At 36.5% G+C, this 23,150-nt stretch overlaps 1 protein-coding gene across 2 annotated transcripts in view; it reads left to right on the forward strand.

Annotated features, from left to right (window-relative positions):
* LRBA (LPS responsive beige-like anchor protein) overlaps positions 1-23,150 on the forward strand; it is a 600,455-nt gene that overhangs the window by 131,501 nt on the left and 445,804 nt on the right. For both annotated transcript variants that reach the window (XM_056119139.1, XM_056119141.1), the window contains exons 30-32: positions 11,406-11,539; positions 21,183-21,261; positions 21,468-21,601. In XM_056119139.1, coding sequence (XP_055975114.1) covers positions 11,406-11,539; positions 21,183-21,261; positions 21,468-21,601 — 347 coding nt within the window. The remainder of the gene's footprint in view (positions 1-11,405; positions 11,540-21,182; positions 21,262-21,467; positions 21,602-23,150) is intronic.

A 23,150-nucleotide genomic window follows, 5' to 3' on the forward strand; every position in this document is an offset into this window, starting at 1 on the left:
GTGGGCTGCTACTCAGGGTCTCGTTGGGGCGGGGAGGAAAGGGCCTGCTCTACCCCCATCTCCTGAGGCCCCGCTCTTGTCTCTGCGGGCCCAAACCTGACAGTCCAATGGCCTCTGGAGGATGGCGGCTACAGAGCCGCCAAGAGGGAGCAGGTGGAGGGACAGCACCCTTTCTCCCCCGGGGTGGCTCATGCGCCAGTAACCTACTGCAGGGACTGGACGCATTTCTGCCAAAAGCCATTGGGTTTCGAGATTGGTTTCCGAGTCTCTGGGATCATGGCCTTTAAGCAGTTCAATCAGGAACCAGAGAGGTCATGCCTCCAGTTATATAGCCGAGCCAGAGGTGGTTTGTGGGTGTGTCTCCCACATACCTAACTTTTGGCTGTTTATTTTCTTGGTAAACTTTGCGCCAAGTTTTTGGGGTCTGGCCAAAGGCACAGCAGCAATTTTGGGGTATCTAGAAGTCTGAAGGCACCATCGTGCTGCTGCTGCTACACTTTCCTCACAGGTAGAGATGACCTGCTGGCGGCACCAAACCTCATTATGGATATGTTCCTGTTTATAAATAATGAAAAATTAAAGGTTAAATAGGAATTTGGTTTAACTGCTATATCTTGTAGTTTTAGTATTAAGTGGTGTTTTATTTATTTATTTATTTATTTATTTATTTATGTTGGGCTATTTGGGGCTATTTGGGCTATTTGGCTGTGTGATCAGGACTTATTCTTGGCTCTTTGCTCACGGGATCATATGGGATGCCATGGATTGAACCCTGGTCTGCTGCATGCAAGGCAAGTGCCTTACACTCTATTTCTCCACCCCTAGATTGATGTTTTAGTCTAGTTTATAAAAATTATAAAAACGAGGTGTGTGATATGGTGTATTCATGTGCCTGAGCCCGGTTTTATCATTATCCTTCTTGGTATTGGAGGCTCAGAGCCCCAGAGTGCTTGACTTTGTGGTCCTGGTTCCTAAGAACAAACATCACTGCTTCCTCAGACTCAGCCAGTCTGGTTTAGTTGAGTATCACCAGAGGTAGTCCCAACAAAAATAAATTTTCCCCAGTTTCATCAGTTATTTCAGTAGTGTCTTTTATAATGAAAGATTCCAGGTTAGACTTATATATTGTGTGTGTGTGTGCGTGCATGCGTGCATGTGTATGGGTGTGTATGACTTTGTTCTACTTCCACCTGAAAAAACACTTTCTCAGTTTTTCCTTAAATTTAATAATCTAGGCATTTTAGAAGATGATAGTTTTGTTTTGTAGAACATTCTGGGCCAGAGAGATAGTTTAGTAGATAAGGCATTTGCCATCATATGGCTTACCCAGTTTCTATCCCTGGTATCCCATCTGGTTCTCTGAGGACCAATAGGAATGATTCCTGAGGGCAGAGCCAGGAATAATACCTGAGCATCTCTGGGTGTGACCTACAACTAAAACAAAAAAAACCCCCAATCATCACTCAGTCAGGATTAGGTTTAATTTACTGCACTGGTGGCACAGAAGTGACACTTTTTTTTCTTGCTTTGTTCTAGCACGTGGTATATAGTTCTGTCTCATTACTGATTGTGTTTATTCTGTTCATTTTCTAGGTTTCTCGGTTTAGGTTTCTAGATTTTGTTATGTTGTTCTTGTTTAAAGATACTCTGATATTCTATATTGCCATTAAATGCATTCACTCATTATGTATGAAGACATTCTACTTTACTCAGTGTTGTGTGTGTGTGTGTGTGTGTGTGTGTGTGTGTGTGTGTTGCTACTGCTCCATTTGCCTCTTGATTTGGCTAATGGATTTCCTGATGTGGATTTCACTTTTTTGTGTTGTCATGTCTTTATCATAACCTTCCTCATTGTTTATCCTTGCTGCTTCTGGCTTTTACTTCCTCTCATCATCTAATTTTCTATTTCAGAATTTCTGTGGGCTGGCACATTAGACAACCAAGCTAATTAAAATTGTTTATGGTAATTAAGGTGTTTGGAAAAGCACACAATATAATTTAATAAGGGATCTTTATTCTGTTATCTTGTCCCTTTTATTTCTGTTTAAAGGTCATAGTTTGGTCAAGTCTTGGGGTGAGGAGGGTGACAGAGTCTAAATCTTACATTAATAACTTATTGAAACATCTATAATGTAATATTATAGATCTAGTTACTGCTAGATTAAAATGTCTTTTTCTTTATTGACTAAAAATCAGACAAAACAACTCGACTTTGTCACTTTATTAGGGAACTTGGACAAATTACCTTGTTTTCCTGAGCCCTGGTTCCCTTATTAAATTGTATAACACTGTACAGCTATCACTGTATCACTGTATCATTGTCATCCTGTTCATCGATTTACTCGAGCGGGCACCAATGATGTCTCTATTCATCCCAGCCCTGAGATTTTAGCAGCCTCTCCTTATTCATCTTTCCCAAGGCTCTTTCAGCCTTGGATTGGAGGCTCTTTCAGGGTCAGGGGAATTAGACCTATTATAGTTACTAGTTTTGGCACATCGAATATACCATGGGGACCTTGCCAGGCTCTGCCCATGGGGGCAGGATACTCTGAGTAGCTTGCCGGGCTCTCCAAGAGGGATATATCTATATCTATATCTATATATCTATATCCATATCTATATCTATATCTATATATCTATATCTGTATCTGTATCTATATAGATATAGATACATAGATAACACAGCAGAATGGCATTTTCCTTGAGCGTGGCTGGCCTGGCAGAGCCAGATTTGATTCCTCCGCCCCTCTCTGAGAGCCTGGCAAGCTACTGAGAGTATTTCGCCTGCATGGCAAAGCCTGGCAAGCTACCCGTGATGTATTTGATATGCCAAACACAGTAACAAATGTCACAATGGAGACCTTACTGGGCCTGCTCGAGCAAATCGAAGAACAACGGGAGGATAGTGACAGTGATGATGTGTTGCCTGTTGTCTGAACTTCATCAAACGTGGTGTGGTAATTATGGAAAATGGGGAAGAAGTGTCTTATGATGTGTCCGGAAAGCGGCCTGGAGCATGGCGGCAGTTGGGTAGTGGAGGTTGGCTGCCAGGGCTGGGTCCCTTGGGGTGGGGAGGACTCTTGCCCACCCCCCTCTGCGGTGCCCTGAGTGAGAACAACCTGGTGCGGAGTCCAGGGATACAGAAACCTCCTGTGGAGCAGAAGGGCAAAAGCTTGCTTAATCTTGATTTTCAGTACGAATACAGACCCTGAAAGCGGGACCTCACAATCCTAATGACCTTTGGGGTTTTAAGCAGGAGATGTCAGAAAAGTTACCACAGGCTTGTAGCGGCCAAGCGTTCAGTCCTGCAATTAAAGAGAAAACAGCAAAACATCATATATTGATGTAAATTCATATCAGAATAGGATATGAATATCATATATCATATATATATAAACCATATATCAAGTCTGTAGCACTTTTGTGAAGAAATCACTCAAGTGTAAGCTGTTAAAGCCAATGAGACATTTGGTCATTACTACTATTTGTTGAGTATGTGTATATTTTGGCATTAATTACTTGAGTACATATTACAGACAACAGAACATTCTCATCATGTTTAAATAATGTCAACAAGTTAGTAATCTTCTAGAAAAAGTCACAAATGTAACAATAGCAGGTTGTTAGTGTAACATGATAAATACTGAATATCAAACTTAATTTAACAACAAAAATATAATATTAGAAAATAAATACAAATATAGTCATGAGAGAAATTAGATCTACGTTTTAAAGATTTTTGGTTTATGGGTCACACTTAATGGTTTTTAGGGCTTAGGCCTAACTCTGCACTCAGGAATCATTCTTTTTTTCTTTAATTAGTACATGAGGTACAGTTGTAGACTTATAAATTTTTGTGTTTGGGTTTCAGTTATACAATGATCGAGTACCCACCCCTCCACCAGTGCCCATTCTCCACCACCACTGATCCCAGTATCCCTCCCACCCCCCACCTCCTCATCCCACCCTGTCTCTGTGGCAGGGCACTCCCTTTTGTTCTCTCTCTCCTTTTGGGTGCTTGGTTTGCAAAAGAGGCATTGAGTGGCAGTCATGTTTGGTCTATAGTCTACTTTTAGCATGCATCTCCCATCCTGGGAGGATCCTCCCAACACCCTTTATTTCGTGCTCCCGTCTCTATCTGAGCTGCCTTTCGCCCTAGCATGTGCGGTTGGCTTCCAAGCCATGGAACAAACCTCCTGGTACTAATCTCGGCCACTCTTGGGTGTTAGTCTTCTATTTTGTTACTTTATGTTCCCCAGATGAATGCAGTCTTTCTATGTCTGTCCCTCTCTTTCTGACTCATTTCGCTTAGCATGATACTTTCCATGTAGTACCACTTGTATGTAAATTTCATGACTTCTTCCTTTCTAACAGCTACATAGTACTCCATTGTGTAGATGTACCAAAGTTTCTTTAACCAGTCTTCTGTTCTCGGGTACTCAGGTTTTTTCCAGGTTCTGGCTGTTGTAAAGAGTGCTGCAATGAACAAACAAGTGCAGATGTCACTTTGACTATACTTTTTTGCTTCTCTGGGATATATTCCCAGGAGTGGTATTGCTGGGTCGTGGTCTGAAAAGATTGTTGATACTATTTCTATCTTCCTGATTCTATTGAGGTATGTTTTGTGTCCTAGCACATGGTCTATTTTGGAAAATGTTTCGTGCGCACTGGAGAAGAATGTGTATTCTTTCTTTTCGGGCTTTTTGTAAAGCCCTATGTAGGTCTCTAAGCCCTTTCTCTTCTATTTCTTCTTTCAAAGCCAATGTTTCCTTACTGAGTTTTGTTCTTGTTGATCTATCCAGAGGTGATAAGGCGATGTTGAAGTCTCCAGCTACTATTGTGTTGCTAGCAATGTTCAGGAATCATTCTTGATGGGCTTGGGGGACCATAGTGGGTGACAGGGATCTAACCCAGGTTGGCCACATATAAATCAAGTGCTCTACCTGCAGTACTATTGCTCCGACCTCATCAGCTTTATTTTTTTAAAGTTTCATTATTTAGAAAATACAGTTTCCAGCAGTGTAATATTTATGCTTTTGGCATACACTAAAGTACTAAGAACCTGCCCCACTGCCCTCATCTTACTTCTAGAGTATAGCTTTGAAAGGTGATGCCTAATGTTAATGAGAGTAAAGGCAGCATTGTTGGGGGACATATTTGCACCATTTACTTTCGAAAAAATTTAGAAGTGTTAAAAATTTCAATATGTAATCTTAAATACATCTCTAGAAGTCTATTAGGAAGATACATGCAATTATAAAAATGTTTAAGGGTGATTTTAAAATTCGGCTAACAGCTATTGTATTCTACTCTGAAGGACTTTTCTAAACACACTTTTATATAGGTTGGATATAGGTAGAGATGGATGGGTAGATAGATACTGTTTTTCTTTCATTACAGATTAAGAAACAGAAGCACGGGGAAATTAAGTGAACAGTGTAAGCCTTTATGCTTATAAATGGTGGAACTGTGCTTTGAACCCTGGCCCTCTGACTCTAGACTCTGTCTCTTGGGTGTTCCCTGAGGACTTGCTGTTAATCTAAGAAGATTGGTTGTGCATGTTATTTTCAATACATAAACCACATACATACTTTTGGAGTTTTTAAGAGCAAAAGCCAAATACTATGTATTGATGTTAAATGACAATACATATTATAAAATGAAAAGTGAGTTTATAATAGAATATGAAATTTATGATCTTTTAGAAAAGGAGATGTATATGTTTACAATGACCCAAAAAAGCACATATTTAATTGTTAATACCAGTAACTATTTTAAAGGTGGGGAGTAGTGTAACAGATCAAGTTTGAAAAATACTTTGAACTTCTAGAATTTTATTTTCTATTAATCTTAGATTTAGTCATCAGAAAGAAGACTAGTTTTAAAAATTGATATAGTACTAATATAGTCAAGAATTTTATATTTAGTCTAAATTTTTTATATTTTGTCATTTCTTTCTTTATCAGTAGGGTAGATATTAAATCTCTTCTTCTCTGGTGCTTCCAGTGTGTAGATTATACAGTTATTTAGGAAACCATGCTTAGAAAATAGATTTTATACTGAAATAGAAAACAAAGGGCACTTTTGATAATTGCATTCTCTTCATCTTATATACGGTACTTGAATTGCTGGTGTGCATTTAACATATTGCCTTATGACTAGCTGACTTTTAGCTTTCCCTGTCTTTTTCTTACAAGAGACACCTTTTGATAAACTGTTTTCATGTAGCTGTAGACTAGTAGAATATCTTTGGGAATTTCAAAGCACCCCTCTGATCATGTATTTATCTCTGGAATGCTGTGTCAGAAATCACAACTCTCCTCATATCTTAAGAATTATCAACTTCCAAGCAATAGCTGGAGAGTTTAGAGTAACAGCTACATAAGTGGAACCTTGCTGAAAGGCTGCCAGGGTGTGGACCTTTGTGGCTGGCAAGGTGTTTGTGTTCATTCCCATGCCAAAATTCTTGCTCTTATCTAATTTGAAGATCCTCTCTGGTGATTAGTGAATGCCAGGGATTTATCTTGATAAAGTTCAAGGGCTTGTCTGGCTTTTCAACTAGATCCTTAGGGACTAAATGCTAGGCTTAAAATGCTCTTTTCTTCTCTGGTGAACCATTTGCATGTTAAATAAATAGCATTTATTTGCAAGTGTGATATTTGAAACTGATAAAATTCTGAAATGGAACTTCTGAACTTTGGTGATCTAGAAGAATTTTTTGCTGTCTTTTTGATAAGAAATGAAAAGGGAACTTACAAAATGTCTTCTTACTTCAGATTATAGTCAACAGTGTTTTCATATTTTGCCTGTAGAATATTAAAAAACTTACTTTTTATAATCTGTATAGGGGGTTAATAATAATATTTAGTACTTCATTTTTTTTGTACATTTCAATAAGATTACAATATATTTCTTTTTCATAGTTCTCCCAAAATACTGAATATTTAAGTTAGTGATTTTGTTAAGGAAAAACTGTAATATGTAAAATTTATACTTGCACATTTTTTTAATGGAAAGTTTAAAGAGATTTTGTACGTAACTGAAAAATATGCCTATTTTCCAGATACTTTTTTTCTGTTAAAAATGGTGATTTATTAAAAATGAAGTAATTGTTGTAAAATATTAACCAAGATTTAACTTTTATATTTTTTATATTTATATTTTTATACTTAAAAAATATAAAAAATTTTGTATTTTTTATCGACGATCAACGGGAGGGCCTTTACCTTTACCTTAATAGAAACTTAAGCTATAGTCTGAGAATGACTCCAGAGTTATTCTTATCACATTTCCTGACACAGCTCTCAAAGTTTTGTAAAATGCAGGTTTTATTTTCTTTGTGCGTTCCAGGCATTTTATAAAATCATGAATAATACTTAGTCTTTGAATCATCAACCTTGAGTAGTAGTAAATTTAAATGTTTAGATTTTGGCTGGGGAGGAGGAATATTTTGGCCACACCTGGTTTTGGCAAGTTTTTTACGTCTTTGAGATTTCCTTGTCTAGTTTTAAAAGTAGGTATAATACATACATGAGGATTGTTCAGAGAATTTTACATATTGTCAGTACATATTATTAAATTATAACTTAACATAATGGAATCATCTAAGAATGCAAAGAATAATGTATTATGACCTTTGACTTGGGGTATTTGAGATTTTTTCAAAACCTTTAAACAAGACTTCCAGAGGTAGCAAGGAAATTTTCTGACAAAGATTAAGAGAAAGGCATCTTGAAAAATAATGGGTTGGTGTCATGAAATGTAAAAAATAAAGCCCCCAAGAGTAAGAACCATAAAAGAATACTGAGACATGTATACAGAATGTTAGATTAAATTCTTGTAGGAAGCCATATTTCATATATATAAAGTATAGAGACATGCAACTAATCTTGAATAAAATACATTAACTAACACAGTTAAGGAATAGGTTTTATTATGATTGAAAGCTTTAATAAGATTATTAAAAGATTATTAATATAGGGCTAAAGAGATAACTCAACAGACTGGGCACATGCTTGGCATGTGGGAAGCCTAGATTCTGTTCCCAGCTCTGTATGGTCTCCCAGCCCTTCCAGGTGGGGCCCCCAGATCTCACACATACACATTCACTGTAGTACTGTAGCACTCTCCTCCCGTCGTTCATCGATTTGCTTGAGCGGGCACCAGTAACGTCTCCCTTGTGAGACTTGTTGTTACTGTGTTTGGCATATCGAATACGTCACAGGTAGCTTGCCAGTCTTTGCCTTGCATGTGAAATACTCTCGGTAGCTTGCCAGGCTCTCCGAGAGGGGAGGAGGAATCGAACCCAGCTCGGCTGGGCTGGCAGCTTGCAAGGCAAAAGCCCTACCACTGTGCTATTGCTCCAGCCCACACACGCACAAAGAAGTAATTAAATCTCTTCTCCTTTTTTCCCCCCACTCTCAGCAATGCTCAGGGGTTGGGTTTCTGCTTTCTTTATAATCGGGAATCAATTCCTGCGGGTGGTTTTATATTTAAAACTACTCGGTCAGGTGGGCTGCATACTAGGCAAACTGCCCACCTGCAACCCTTCCCGATCCCTCAAGTTCTCTTTGGGGCCCTTTTCTTATGGTTTCCACTTTCATTGGTGATGGTGGTTCTTTGGCAAAGTGCAGTGATGGGGATGGCACCTGGGAATCACACATTCCTTGCATATGTGCTGCCACTTGAGCCATATCCCCAGCTCATGGTGAACTTCTTTTAACCATGCCATCTTGGACAACTAGAGACTATTATATAGAATAACTCTAGCACATTTTCTCCTTTCTAATAGTTTTAACAGCTTTCTAATATCTATTAAATAGCCCTAACAGCTTTCTAATAGTTTTATTATGAAAAATTTCAAATATAAAGAGAAGTTGAAAGAACTGCATAGTTAAATCTAAAGACTCATCACTGAAATTCTGCAGTTAGCCTTTTATTTTATTGGTTGCATCATACGTATGATGATTTTATGTCCATGTTTGTAGCAGTCAGTTAATCTCCTTTTTGGATGTATTTCCATGTAAATTTCAGGTGTCAATTAGTTCAACTTCCCTCTTAAATATTTTAGCGGGAAGATCTCTAAAGGTCAGTACAGTTTTTTAAGATACAATGTATAGGCAATGAAAGGCATAAACCTAAAGTGTATCATTTTAGTTTTGGCAAATTCACACATCAAATTCAAGGTATCGTTCAATTTCAGTTATTTTTTTTTTTTTTTGGGCAATGTTTGGAGATGCTGGGTTGGGGGGTGCTACTTCTGCTTCAGTATGTGGTGTTTGCTTCTGTCAGTGTGTGGGGAAAACCATGCAGTGTTGGGGATCGAACCTGTGCCTCCTGCAAGCACAGGATGAATTCCAGCCCTTTGAGCTGTCTCCCTCGTGTAAGTTCTCCCATGCTGCTTCCCAGCCATGCCCCCTATTTCCGTGAAGCAAACATTGTTTGATTTTCGCTACCATGGATTATTTTTGACTTGTCTAGATTTTTATGTAAAAAGACATACAGAGTTTGTGTTATTCTGTATAAGGCTTTCTTCAGTCAGCATAATTCTTTTGAGATTCATCCATTTTGTTTATAATCGGTATATTTTTTTGATTGCCAAGTCAGTATTCTACAGGGCACTGCCATGATTTTATTCATTTTGGGGGGCTATTTTAGGTTATAAATGGATAACCTTCATTTATATTATAAATGAAGACTTTCTGGACATTGTTGCAGACATCATTTGTGGAATTATGGGAAATTATGTGGAATTGTGGAAATTACTGTGGAACTGGGGGAAATTCTAAATAGTGTTATTGCTTGTGCATAGTGTTCAAGTTCCTTTTTTCTTAATAAGAAATAGAAATTTTTTAGAGAAAACAATTTTAACTTTCTGTTTTCTATTGCCTCTTTCATGAGTAAACTAGATCTTGTTGGCTCCATTTTTGGTGTATAAACGTGAAAATAAGCCATTCATATTTCTCCTTCCTTCTTATCCCCGAGTAGGCTGGTATGGCACTTAAAACTTAAAAGTTTTTAAAAAAATTAAAAAAAAACAATTTATTTGTAAATTTTTGACCAGAGTAAAAAATATGCAAATAAAATTTTGTGTTGTCTTCTCAGTGTATCATCAGCAGCACATGTGTGTGTACACAGCACTGACAAAGGTCATAGCCACTCCCCCTAAAGTCAATATTCTTCATCTGATGTAAGCTACTAGGATTTAAGCACACCATTTTGGATTGAGGGCTCAGGTGGCTGTTGCTTCTATTTTTTAGTGTATAGTTAACATTGGCAGTCACCCTTATAATGATGTGACACCAGCTACCCTCAAGTACATTGAATAAGCCATGCCTAGCACAAGAGAACTTGATTTAATTGGCAGCAGTGTTTGCTGTCACATGATAGTCACTGAAGTAAAACGAAACCTATTTCACTTTGTGTTATCTTTTTGATATAACAAAATGTATTTTTAAAATACTGGAATTACTTAATTTCTGATTTGAAAGGCATTTGCTGGGATCAAGTATCTAGGTAACTTTATTTAGAAACTGAGTATTTTAAAGCTGTTAAGGGAATACTTGAAGCTTGCAGTTACAATATTGTCAACAAAAGATGTGATTAAATAAATTGAATGTTGAAGACTTTAGGCTTATGGTTAACACCAGGTAATTAAAAGTAAGCACTGCAGTGGGAGTGTACTATATATCAGCTGTCTTCTTTACCTCATTAACTGGATTTTTACATGTTTATGGAGCTAACTTCAATTAAAAATGCCTTTAACTTACAGCTAATAAGGTCTTTTACTTACTATTTTGGTATAAAGTATTACACTTTAATTAAAATTATTATGCTATAAACACGTATGCTTTAATAATACACAATATTAAAAATTGGTGTTTTTGTTAATAGCTTTTATTCTCATGTGTTGTCTTCCCTATATAATATTACAAAAGACAAACTTTGGGGATTAAGAAGAAAACCTTGGGTTATGTACGTATTAAAAAGTTGTTCATATTGATCCTTCTATAAAACCATCTGAGAATTCTTAGGTTTTATTATTTCAAATTATTTGTGTTTTCAAATTCTTGTAAAAACATGTTGAGTTTTCTGCTTCAATTCTGAGGTTAACAAAAAGTTAATTACTTTTCCACTTGAGTGCCAAAATTTCTTTCTATGTACCTTTGGTAGTATTTTAAATTGGATAATTGAAGATGACCCTGAATTAAAACATACTATATGGTCAATACTGCTGTGCAGATAAATGTGGACAGCATAGAAGAGATTTCTTTTTGAGAATGTATTCTAAATTTAAGATCAAGATCGAGATAAAATTAGTAGAAATTAGAAAAAGATTCTGAAATTTACCTGAATTCACTGAAGGATTTCTCATCTTAAAAAAAGTTAATTTCTTTCTTACACAGAAGTGTCATCATTGCAACCAAAAAATCAGCAGTTTTACCCTCTGTGCCTTCTGCAAGTGTGTCTTCGAACGCTGTCAGCGTGGTGTCTTCAGTGGACTCAGCTCAGACTTCAGATGGGGGAGGAGACTCGCCAGGTGAGTTAGTCATAAGTAATTTCAGCAAGAAAGTTCTTCGATTCTATTCCTAAATAAAGCTTGGGATTTTTTAAAAATGAAGTTTTGTTAGGCATACTGTAATCATGCTTTTAAAAATTTACTATTGTTTAATTCTTTGAAAACATCGAATACTAACAGATCAAGGATTATAATATTTTCTCCACTTAAACTAGTATTTATGACAATCTGGATGTTTCTGACTGGGAGGATGAATGCAGAATAGCTAACATATTAAAATGACATTTCTCAAACCCAAGTTATATGGTACCCACTGGATCTCTTGGATATTCCAAGGGTCACAAATGTAAATCGCATTAATGGGGTGTCCGTGGCCCACATTAGGGATCACAGATAGGAAACTAGACTGGAAAAAGGTTGAGAAACTGCGTAAAGTGCTATTTTCTTTTCCCAACTCTTGAGAGTATGTATAGAGATATTCATTTAGTGATTCATAAAAGAAAATACAAATTTAAATTTTGTGCTGCCATGAATTTCACTCAGGACCTCAAGGTAATAGTTTTGATGATATTTCACCTTTCAAACTGGTTATCAGTTGTCAAAAATATTTATAATAAATGATGGTTGGAGGGATCACTTGGGATGGTAGATGCGTTCTGAAAGTAGGCTATGGACTAAACATGATGGCTGCTTAGTGCTGATGTTGCAAACCATAGCACCCAGAAGGAGAGAGAGTATGAGGGAATGTGTCTGCCACAGAGGCAGGGGGTGAAAAGGGTTGGGGGTGGCAGAAGGGACACTAGAAACATTGGTAGTGGAGAATGGGCACTAGTGGAGGGATGGGGACTCAATCAAACATTGTTTGATTGAAACGTAATCACGAAAATTACAGATACAGTTACAATCTGTAACTATCTCAGGATGATTCATTAAAATACAAAAATAAATGTAAAAAAACCAAACAAATATAAAATATATGCAATATCTAATAATTTACTCTTGCATACTTTTCTGTTTTAGAGATTTGGAAAGGGAGTGCTGCCCGCAAGTACAAAATCATTCTAACATTATTCATGATAGTTCTTTAACCTTAAGAGTGTTTCCTTTTTTCTCTTATCTCAGCTTTCTATATATTACAAATAGAAAGAGCTTGTTTTGCATGCTCCTAAATCTCCAGATGTTGTCAGGAATGCTTAGTGATTATAGGAGGTAAACTTGAACACTGAGACATTAAAACAACCCATTTTAGAATAATGGGAATGATATTAGAGCCCGGCAAGCTACAGAGAATATCTCGCCTGCATGGCAAAGCCTGGCAAGCTACCTGCGATGTATTCAATATGCCAAATACAGTAACAAGTCCCCCCAAAATAGAGACGTTACTGGGCTTGCTCAAGAAAATCGGTGAACAACGGGAGGACAGTGACAGTGACAGTTTTTTCCAAATGTGCTATAATAAAACACAACAAAACGGGGGCCAGTGATATAGTACAGGTGTTACGGCACATACCTTGTATGTGGCTGACCCTAGTTAGATTCCCGGCACCACATAGTCCCCTAATATCTCTGGGTATAGCAGTGGAGGCCCCTGGAGCATTATTGGGGTAGCATAATTCCTGCCACTACTGGGCTTGCATAGACCCAAGAACGTTCAAACTCCATGTTCTTGGGTCTGTGCATTGAACACTGGCCTTGTAGACCAAGAGTCATCAGGAGGGGTCCCTAGGCCTCCTGAGTACTTACTACTTGGGAATTCCTCCTTCAATAACACCCAACTGAATGTCAGCCCCCTGAAGGAACTATTCTTGTTACTTTATTTTATTAAGATTTTTGAAGGAATGAAGAGATGTATTTTATTGTAATCAGAAATGATACACTGATACACTGTCCTCCTGTTGTTCATCGATTTGCTTGAGCAGGCCCAGTAACGTCTCCATTATGAGACTTCTTGTTACTGTGTTTGGCATATTGAATACTCTCAGTAACTTGCCAGGCTGTCCGAGAGGGGCGGAGGAATCGAACCTGGCTCGGCTGGGCTGGCTGCGTACAAGGCAAACGCCCTACCGCTGTGCTATCTGGGATAGCTCAAATACCCTATCTGCTATAATACCATTATTTGGTAAACTGGAATATGTTAGAGAGTTTTCTTTCTTACTCAATGTTTGTACTAACCAGGTTTTAGGGGCATTTTATGTTTCTTTTTACTATAAATTATGTGTCCAGGAAATAGTAGCTATGATTGTCTTCCCTGATCTCTCTTACCCAATCACCCATTTAGTTATTTCATGTCTTGTTTTTAGTGCTGAGGGTCAAACCCTGATTTCATGCACCTAAAACATGCATCTTTACTCCAACAAAAATGATTTTAGAAGGCAATTAGCGCCTTACAAATTGTCCAGTGGTCAGTGATAAAATGCTCACATAAATCTTAGAGAAAATATTTTATAATCACTTAATCATAATTATATGAAGACGCATATCTTTTATGTATGGAAGAAACAAAAAAAATTTACTCTGAAACAGCTTGATCATCAAGAATATGTAGTTGAACTTCTTTCATTTTTGATTTTCAGAGTTTTAGTGTCTTTTCCAAAATTCAATCCACATTCTTGTATGTTTATCTTTGTATTCTTACCTTGTTTTAATGAGAAAATTTAAAGAGAAGTAAGTGTAGAAATAGCTCTAGCAAATTGTACTTTAATGCTTCTTTTTTCACTTTGATGAGAAATTTGGTAACCTAGTTTAGTGCTAATTTCTGCTGTTCCACACTCATCCAAAGACCTTCAAAAAAATCAGCCCGAGGCTGGAGAGAGCAGAGTGGTCTGGGGGTGAGGCACATCTAGACTCTGAGTTGATCCCTGTACTGGATGGCCTGAGCACAATCAGGAGTGATCCCTGAATGCAGAGCCAGGAGTAAGCCTGAGCACAGGTTCCCCTTCCTCTCCCTCAACCAAAAAAAAATTTAGTAATTGCAAATGCCATATAGTTTTCTAGAGAAAAATTAAAAAGAAATTAAAGGTTCAATATATTCTCTCTCTCTCTCTCTCTCTCTCTCTCTCTCTCTCTCTCTGTTTTTGGCCATACCTGTCTCGGGTTACTTATGGCTCTGTACTCAGGAAAATTTGGCTGTGCTCAGGATGGAATGCTGGGGACAAATCCCGGGTTGGCTGAGTACAAAGCAAGTGCCTTATCCATTGTACTGTCTCTCTTGACTTCTCTCTCAACTTTTTCCCTCTTTTAAAAAAATATTTCTTAACAACTTAAACCTGTATGATGATAGTCTTTTCATTATTTTTGTTGTTTTCAATGTTTGACATTTCCTTTCCTTATCCTCCTCACTGGGCTGTTAGTTGAATCTTCATTTTAGGTTATTACATCCACTCTCTTTTACTTATCGCTGCCCTTGGTATTACTGACTTGAAAAAAATATACCCCAGTGTACTGTTTTCAGCAGTTCAACTTTTACTCTCATATAGCGCCCGTCCACAATGCTTTTGCCAGCTATACTCTTCTTAGCGCGTACTCCCTTTCCCTTGAAATCCAAGTGCCACTAATAGAATTATCTCACCGAAAAACCTATTCATAATTCAAAATTACTTCCTTTCCACGAGATTAAAGACAATAAATGGATTTTATACACATATACATATATAAATTTATTTTCCCTCTGGGTCTAGCAGGAAAAATGATTAATAGATAGTTGTAATTACTGAGTTAGGCAGTTTATTCTTGCAGATTTGGATAAGTTATGTATTACTTTTGGCTTGATCTTAGATTTACTTTTTGTTGTTATGTATTTTTGGGACATACCTGAAAGTGCTCAAGGTTTATTCTGACTCTCTGCTTAGGGATTGTTCCCGGTGAGTGCATTATGGCAGTACTGGGGATTGAACCCAGGTCAGCCAAGTGCAAGGCAAGTGCCCTACCCAGTTTACTTTCTCAGCAGGCTGAGATTATTTTATTTATATGGAGGTGCAGTTATTATCTTTCTCTGAATTTAAAGCCTTTGGGTCTTGGAATGTCTTTAATTTTATAGTGAGTCAGCAACAAAAACAAACTGCTCAAATTTACCGAAAAATTATTGGCTAATAAAAACGTATGTTTAATAATATGTGTACATAAGCAAAAATGGAGACTTCCTTGGAAAAAATCATGTGCATATAATTCTATCAAAAGTTTATTTGGGAATTTTGTTATCAGATGAAATACTTATATTTTTCATGAGATAGCATTAAAGAGAAACTAAGACTACATAGATAATTCAGAAAAACAATTAGAAGTTGTCATCTGGATCAGAAGTTGAAGATTGTTTTGTTAAAATATTAGTATTTGATAGCTTTATAGTTTATTTTAAAGAAAACTGGTGAAATGATAACCTGTATTTTAAAACCCTACCTTATTAACAGTAAAATTAGTATATATACATTTTGATTGCCAATCAAATTTCAGATTTAGTGTGAATAATAGTCCTCTACTATAGCATTTTATTAGCAAATAAAAAATTATAATTTAAAAATCTTCCTTTGAGAAAGTGGTAAATTATACTAGTTAGATAATAGGGTAGCCCTTTGTGCATATTTTCTAAGAAACCTAAAAGTTTTATCAGTTTTTATTCAATGTATAAAAATTTGGAGATCTCCATTAGCAAAGGTTTAATTGTCTACAATACAATGTTTTCTTTGTCAGAATTCTTTTTTTCTCATTTTCAAATATGCTTTCAAATATTCTGTTTTCTATAAAACATAAACCATAAAGGATTAAAAAGAGACTTGAAGATAACCCAGTAATAGAATTGAATATACTGTTCTGGGCTGGGCAGGTAGCTCAGAGTGTTCGAGCACATGGCACACATTCAGGACCCTTACTCGGACTTGATTCCCAGCACTAAATGGTCCCTGAGCATCCTTTCTGGGAGCAGTCTTCAAAACCCTGAGCCTGGGAGTAGCACCTGAGCATCAAAAACTAAAAGTCCCTTAACAAATGCCCAATCCCTAAACTATTGGAATTTTACTAATTTGCAAAATTCAATAATTTAATTCTAATTTCATAATTAGTTTGATATTTTTACTCTTTTTGTTAATGCCATTTGTTTAATTTTGTTTTTTGGGTTTTTTGGATTTGGGTTGCTTTTTGATTTAGGGGCTACACTTAGTTGTGCTAAGGGGTTATTCCTGGCTCTGTTCTCAGAGACCGTCTGTGGTATCGGGACTTCAAAACGGGTCAATCTCATGTCAGGCAGTTGCTTTCTTTCCTGCATTATCTCTCTAGCTTGTGTGTGTCTATTTTTGCTGTTAGAGAAACAGATATGCTATTTTTCATTTTATAAGATTTAATCCATGAGACATCTTTATTCACTCAATAAAGTCTTATTGAGTAAGTCATTTTTACTGGGTGTTTAGATTATCCATCCTTGAATTTGTCCAGATAACTAGGGAGAAGGGATCAAGGGTGGGGGGGGGGTTAAAAATATACAGTATTTGGGGTTAAATATTGGCATTTGTTTTAATGTGATTTTATTGTGATAGACATTATTTATTTATACCCTTTGGGACCTTAAATAAACAATTGGCTGTTTCTAGGATAGATACTGTAAAGATGATCTATTGGCATTTTCCTTTTTGTTCTTCTGAATGTCTGGAGAACTGTCAGTTTGAAGGAGCCTCTTTATCAGTGTGTGGATAAGAAAAAGATAAGTCAGCATCATTCCACATGTTGGAAATAGCTTCTGTATTTAGATACACATTACCATTTGTCGAAAATGTTTTACATTAAATTCACTTAAAATGGTAAATCTATCATAAACTTATGATTTTTATTTGAGTTGATGAAAGTACAGAATGTATTTGGAAATTACATTTTCTCTCAGGCAGAAATGATGGACAAACTGGAATGAAATTATAGATAAGCTTAGTTTATTTGTGAATTTGATTTTTCTTATAATTACTTCTAGTTTATCTTTGATAGTAAAGCATCTTCTTATGATTTAAAAATATTACTTTATAAAGATCTCTTTCTGGTATTCACTCTTAGATGTGGAACTTGGCATTTTTTCTAGGGTGGGCTCAAGTCGTTTCTATTCTTTCATGGAGCCACTAGTGCTTCTTTCCTTTTTCATATTTTCATGGTATATTTCAGCACATCTGAGTTAAGTCCACTTAGCATAGTAAGAACTTTTTTCCCCTTTCATTAGTGTGTAAGGCTATGTACATTTTCTTTTTCTTTCTTTCTTTCTTTCTTTCTTTCTTTCTTTCTTTTTTTTTTTTTTTTAGTGTAGGAGTGCTGCTACTTATTCAGCCAATAATTAAGCTGTATTTTCTTGAGGCGCAGTCTGTCCATACTCTTAAATAGGTGGGAAATTATGAATTTCTTTTTACTAGGGAGCAAAATTCAAGAAAAATATCCAGTAGTCTCAGAGAAAATATAAATTAAGCTTATCTTTAATAATTACGACCAGGGGTGGGGGCAGGAGAATGTATAGAAGGTAATGGGCTTACATTGCTTTCTGCTGACCTCCATTTGATCCCTGGTACCTGAACACAGAGCCAAGCATAAACCGTGAATAGGACTAGGTGCTCTTCCCCTGTCCCCAACGAAACCACCAGAAGACAAAAAGACTGCCCTCTCAAAACAAAACAAAACAAAACTGACAAATGAACAAACTAAAACACACTCCCAAGCCCAAACTTCAAAGAAAAAATACCACGTGGGCTAGGGACATGGCTCAAAATTTAGGAGGCTTTCTCTCTGGCACATCATGGTTCCTCAAACAACACTGGGAGAGCCCCTAAAATAAGTAGAATAAAATATACACAAGTAATTAAAAAAACTTCAGAAATACTTCATCACTGCTAGTAGTGTCAGTGGTTATCCTGCGTTTAAAAATTTATATTACCATCAAGAATTTAGAAAATTGCAGATGCCATTGACTATAATAAAGCTATCTGATGGGGCTGGAGCGATAGCACAGCGGTAGGGCGTTCGCCTTCCAAGCGGCCAACATGGCCGACCCGAGTTCGATTCCTCCGCCCCTCTCGGAGAGCCCGGCAAGCTACCGAGAGTATTTGATATGCCAGATACAGTAACAACAAAGTCTCCAATGGAGACGTTACTGGGCCCGCTCGAGCAAATCGACGATCAACGGGAGGGCCTTTACCTTTACCTTATCTGATCTCTTAAGTACTTCAATGATTGTTGTGTAGTAATGGATGGAAGGACTGAATCTCTTTCAGAAGTGCCACAGAAGTGCCACACAATGAAAGTAATAAAATTTTTGGCTTCACTTCATTTACCCTTTTGCATATAGTTTTATTGATAAAACATCAGGCTGCAGATATAGTACAGCATATTGGGCATTTGTGTTTCACAAGGATAATAATCCATTTTTGATCCTTGGTATTGCATTGGGTCCCTGAGCACTGCCAACAATGATCCCTGAGGGCAGAGTCAGTAGTACAGAACCTAAACACTGCTGGATGTGACCGACAAATAAACAAAAAAACAAATGCAGAAATGGAGGAATCAGGTACCTTGCTGAACCCAGTGCCAAATGTCCCTTGGAGTATCTCCTTGAGTATCCTTGGTGGTTCTGAGAATCTCTGGGTGTGACACCGCTGGTCCCTGAACACTGCCTGAAACAATGCTGGGGCCCAGGATTCTGCAGAGCATTACCCCTATTTTAAAAAAAAGAATTTAGTAAACTTACCATAAGGAAATAGGTACTTTAACTTCATTTATAAATTTGTTTGTACCTGTTGCTTTTGGATGAATCACTTTTTATTTGCTAGTGTTTTTGTATACAGTTAACAGTCGGTTATGTAGGAGAATTAGAGTGAGAAAAATGTCACCAGTAATAATTTCAGTAAAAAGAAAAGTGACGATCAAATGGAAATATTTTGTGGAAAAGATTGATTCACTATGAAATAAGTTTCTTGTGAAAGGAATATACTCATTCTAGGAAACAGGCTAAGTAATTATTGGTAAGTTAATTCTAAAAGAATGCTCCAGTCCTTCTTCCAAAAGGGAAGCAAGCCATAGGGGAATTAAACCATACAGATTTCTAGATCCTTCTGTTTTTCTGAGACATAAAATAAGAAATATTGATTATTAATTCATTTCTACTTAAAGACAAAACATATTTTATGAAAGGACTTGTTATTCAAGATCTTTGCTATTTTTTAATAATCTAAGTCTTCAAAATTCCATTTGGAATCTGGCTGTGTTCACTTATTTCCAGAATTAATTTTAGTTTCCTAACCTAAAAGAGCAATTTGAAATGCTCAGAGACAAATGAGTAAATCTGATGACTCTGGGAATGACATGAGAAAATGATAGGCTTGTAAGTAAACGTATTAAGGCTGTGTTTGGAATCACATTTTATATTGATATGAAAAAGGAAATTCCTGGAAATCAACCTAATTTTTTTTTGAGGTAACACTGTGTTCATTACATTGCAAAAGCTTCAGGTGTGCATCTTTAACGACCTGCATTCATAATAATACATTAAATTCACTACTGAAAATCCAATTCTATCCTTTATCTTGCATTAATTTCTTTTCCGAGTTAGATGATTAAACGAATTTCCCTAATTTATTTAATTTGAGTGCTTTCTATTATGTTAGATTTTCCTGGCTTGAGAAATAGATGAATGAAAAGTTTGGGTTCTACTTTAAAAAAATTAGTGGAGTGGGAAGAAGTACATTAAAAAAATCAATGGGAGGGACCAGGTGATGATTCAAAGGTCTGAGAACAGGCTTTGCTTGAAGAGCCCTGGGTTTGATCCCAAGAACCACATGGTATCTTGGGACAAGAGTGTCAGTGACCACACCAAACTGGGAGTAGCCTTTGAGCACTACTCCCAACACTCCCAAATAAAAAGAAACAATTAAAATCCAGTTAGCAAACACAGCAATAGATTTTCTATTTTAAGTGAGGACACAAATAAGGAAGTAGAAGTTCTTACTCAGACTGGAGACAATATAGGGTTTAGGGTACGTGCTTTGTACACTGATTGAACAGGCCCTAGTTCAGTCCAACACCACATATAGTCTTTGAGCACCACCAGGGGTCATTTCTAGCTCAGAACCAGAAATAGGCCTCCTGCACTGTGGAATGTAGCCCAACATTACACCATCCTCACACATATAAAATTATTGCTTAAATAATTTAAGAAAGGTTACTCAGTTGTTACTGAGTGATTTTTGCTGAATCCAACTCAGAAGTCGTCATGACTAGCACAAGTTACTTGATGACAAATTATAGGTAACTTTTCATGGTAAAGGAAGATATACCTATTTTAGACAGGAATTTGGGTTTAGCTGTTTTTTTTTTTCAGTAATAAAATGTTTTACCTTTATTATCCTTGACAATAAAGATATTGAATCTTGGTATTGGATGGATTAGTGATCCCAATTTATTGAGACAGAATTTACTCACTAATTTCAGTCTGCTTAGGCCTTTTAAGGATTACTTGCTGTGATAATTGAATTTGTGTTAAGTGATGAAGCAAAATTTCTTTAATTATTACATCTCAATGTTGTCTACCATATAAAGGGCATCTAAAATCACATAATTATTATGTTGTGCTCGCTAGAATACTTATTTTTTGTTTGAGCTCTTGTTTCTAAAATCAGAAATTTTCTGTCAACATCTTTTTTTTTTTAAATAGGTGGTAGATCGTCTAATGCAAAATTGCCTTCAGTTCCAACAGTTGGTTCAGTTCCACCAGACCAAGTTTCAAATATGAGGTATTCAAACTACTAACTTGGATATTTGTGATTTATTTTTTGATTACTCTTTAATATTCTGTTTCTTGTGGAGGAACATATGTATGTATGTTAATTATGAGGCTTTAGACACTTGTAAAAATTCCAATAAAAATGCTTCATTTGAAAAATGTAAAAGTTAAAAAGTTTTAATCAGTAGTCCAATTGATATATCATCTTTTCATTAGTATCACTGAAAGACTTGAACATGCTCTGGAAAAGGCAGCTCCTCTTTTGAGAGAAATTTTTGTGGATTTTGCACCTTTTCTTTCTCGGACGCTTTTGGGTAGCCACGGACAAGAATTACTTATAGAAGGAACAAGTAAGTGATTTTTAGTTTCTTTATCTGTATTTAAATATCAAGATTAAGATTAATATCAATATCAAGATTATATCAAGATAAAGTTTTATTGTCTAAGTGAAGCTTTCGTAATTTTGACAGTGTTTCTCATACATAGTGTCTCTGTCTTTTGAAGAATATGTCACATTTCTCCTGTATTCTGATCTGTTCAGGGTTTTTGATGCAGAAAATTAGGTATTAAACCAACAAATGAAGAGACTAGTTTTAGTGTGACCTCTATCTGGGATATTTCTTTTTTTTTTTTTTTTTTGGCCTGGGGATGGGGTGGGGTAGGGAGCGATAGACACACCTGGCCGTGCTCAGGGCTTACACCTGTTTTTCTACACTCAGGGATCACTCTGGTGGGCTTGTGGAACCATAGAGTGCAGGAATTGAACCAGGGTTGGCTGCATGCAAGGCAAGCATCCTACTTCAGTCTAGCCCAGAAAATTTTATTTCTAAGGGTAGAAAGGAAATTTTCTGTGTCTGTTTATCACCAATTTTATTTTGCAAAATGTATGCTGTGTTTTGTGACAAAAACTTCAAAGATCACATCTGTTAAAGATATCTCAGAGCTCTTCTGTTTGTGTTGACTATTCAACATAATTTACTTGGTATGGTAGTCTTAAGTGAATAAAAGCAGGTGTGTTTATAAAGATAATTGGAAGTGAAAAATTCATATAGAAAACTTAAAAATAATTTAACTCATCATTTCAAAGGGCTTTTGTAAATGTAAAGAAGAAAATATTTTTAATTGGAATTCAAAGAGCACAGCTGGTTTGCTTAATAAAATTTTGAATGAGCCGACTTTTCTAGAGTATTGTAGAAGAGTTACATCATCTGATGTAATTTTAAGAAGTAATAAAATTGATCCACTGAAACCTACTAGAAAATATTTGATGTTTACAGCTAATGTATATGAATATGCTCTAGATTTTTGAGGAGCAGTTAAATGGAAACAATGAACATTACTCATCCACAATATATACACATGCTTTCAAAATGGGGAACTGAATATGAAATTAAGCTCATTCTTAAATTCTTACTAAAGCTTTTTTATTCATCAAAATTTCTTTATCTTTTTATAGATTATTGAAGGTAATTTAAAAATATTCTACAGCACTTCTCTTGGGGGGATGGAGAGGAGATACTGAAACATTGTTGAGGGAAGCAGATGGTCTGGGGAAGGGTATGGTGGAATGTCTTCATTAAAGCCTATCATTAATGACATTAATGAACTTGAAATAAATCCATGATATTGTAAATATCATACAATTTAGTTCCAGTATATCCAGTGTATATATTCAGTATCGATAGCACAGCGGTAGGGCGTTTGCTTTACAAGCGGCCAACATGGCTGACCCGAGTTCGATTCCTCCGCCCCTCTCGGAGAGCCCAGCAAGCTGCCGAGAGTATCTGGCCCACACAGCAGAGCCTGGCAAGCTACCCGTGATGTATTTCGATATGCCAAACACAGTAACAACAAGTCTCTTGATGGAGATGTTACTGGGCCCGCCCGAGCAAATCGATG

The sequence above is a fragment of the Sorex fumeus genome, unplaced genomic scaffold (genome assembly GCF_029834395.1).
Source record: "Sorex fumeus unplaced genomic scaffold, SorFum_2.1 ptg000039l, whole genome shotgun sequence".
Classification (NCBI taxonomy): Eukaryota; Metazoa; Chordata; class Mammalia; order Eulipotyphla; family Soricidae; genus Sorex; species Sorex fumeus.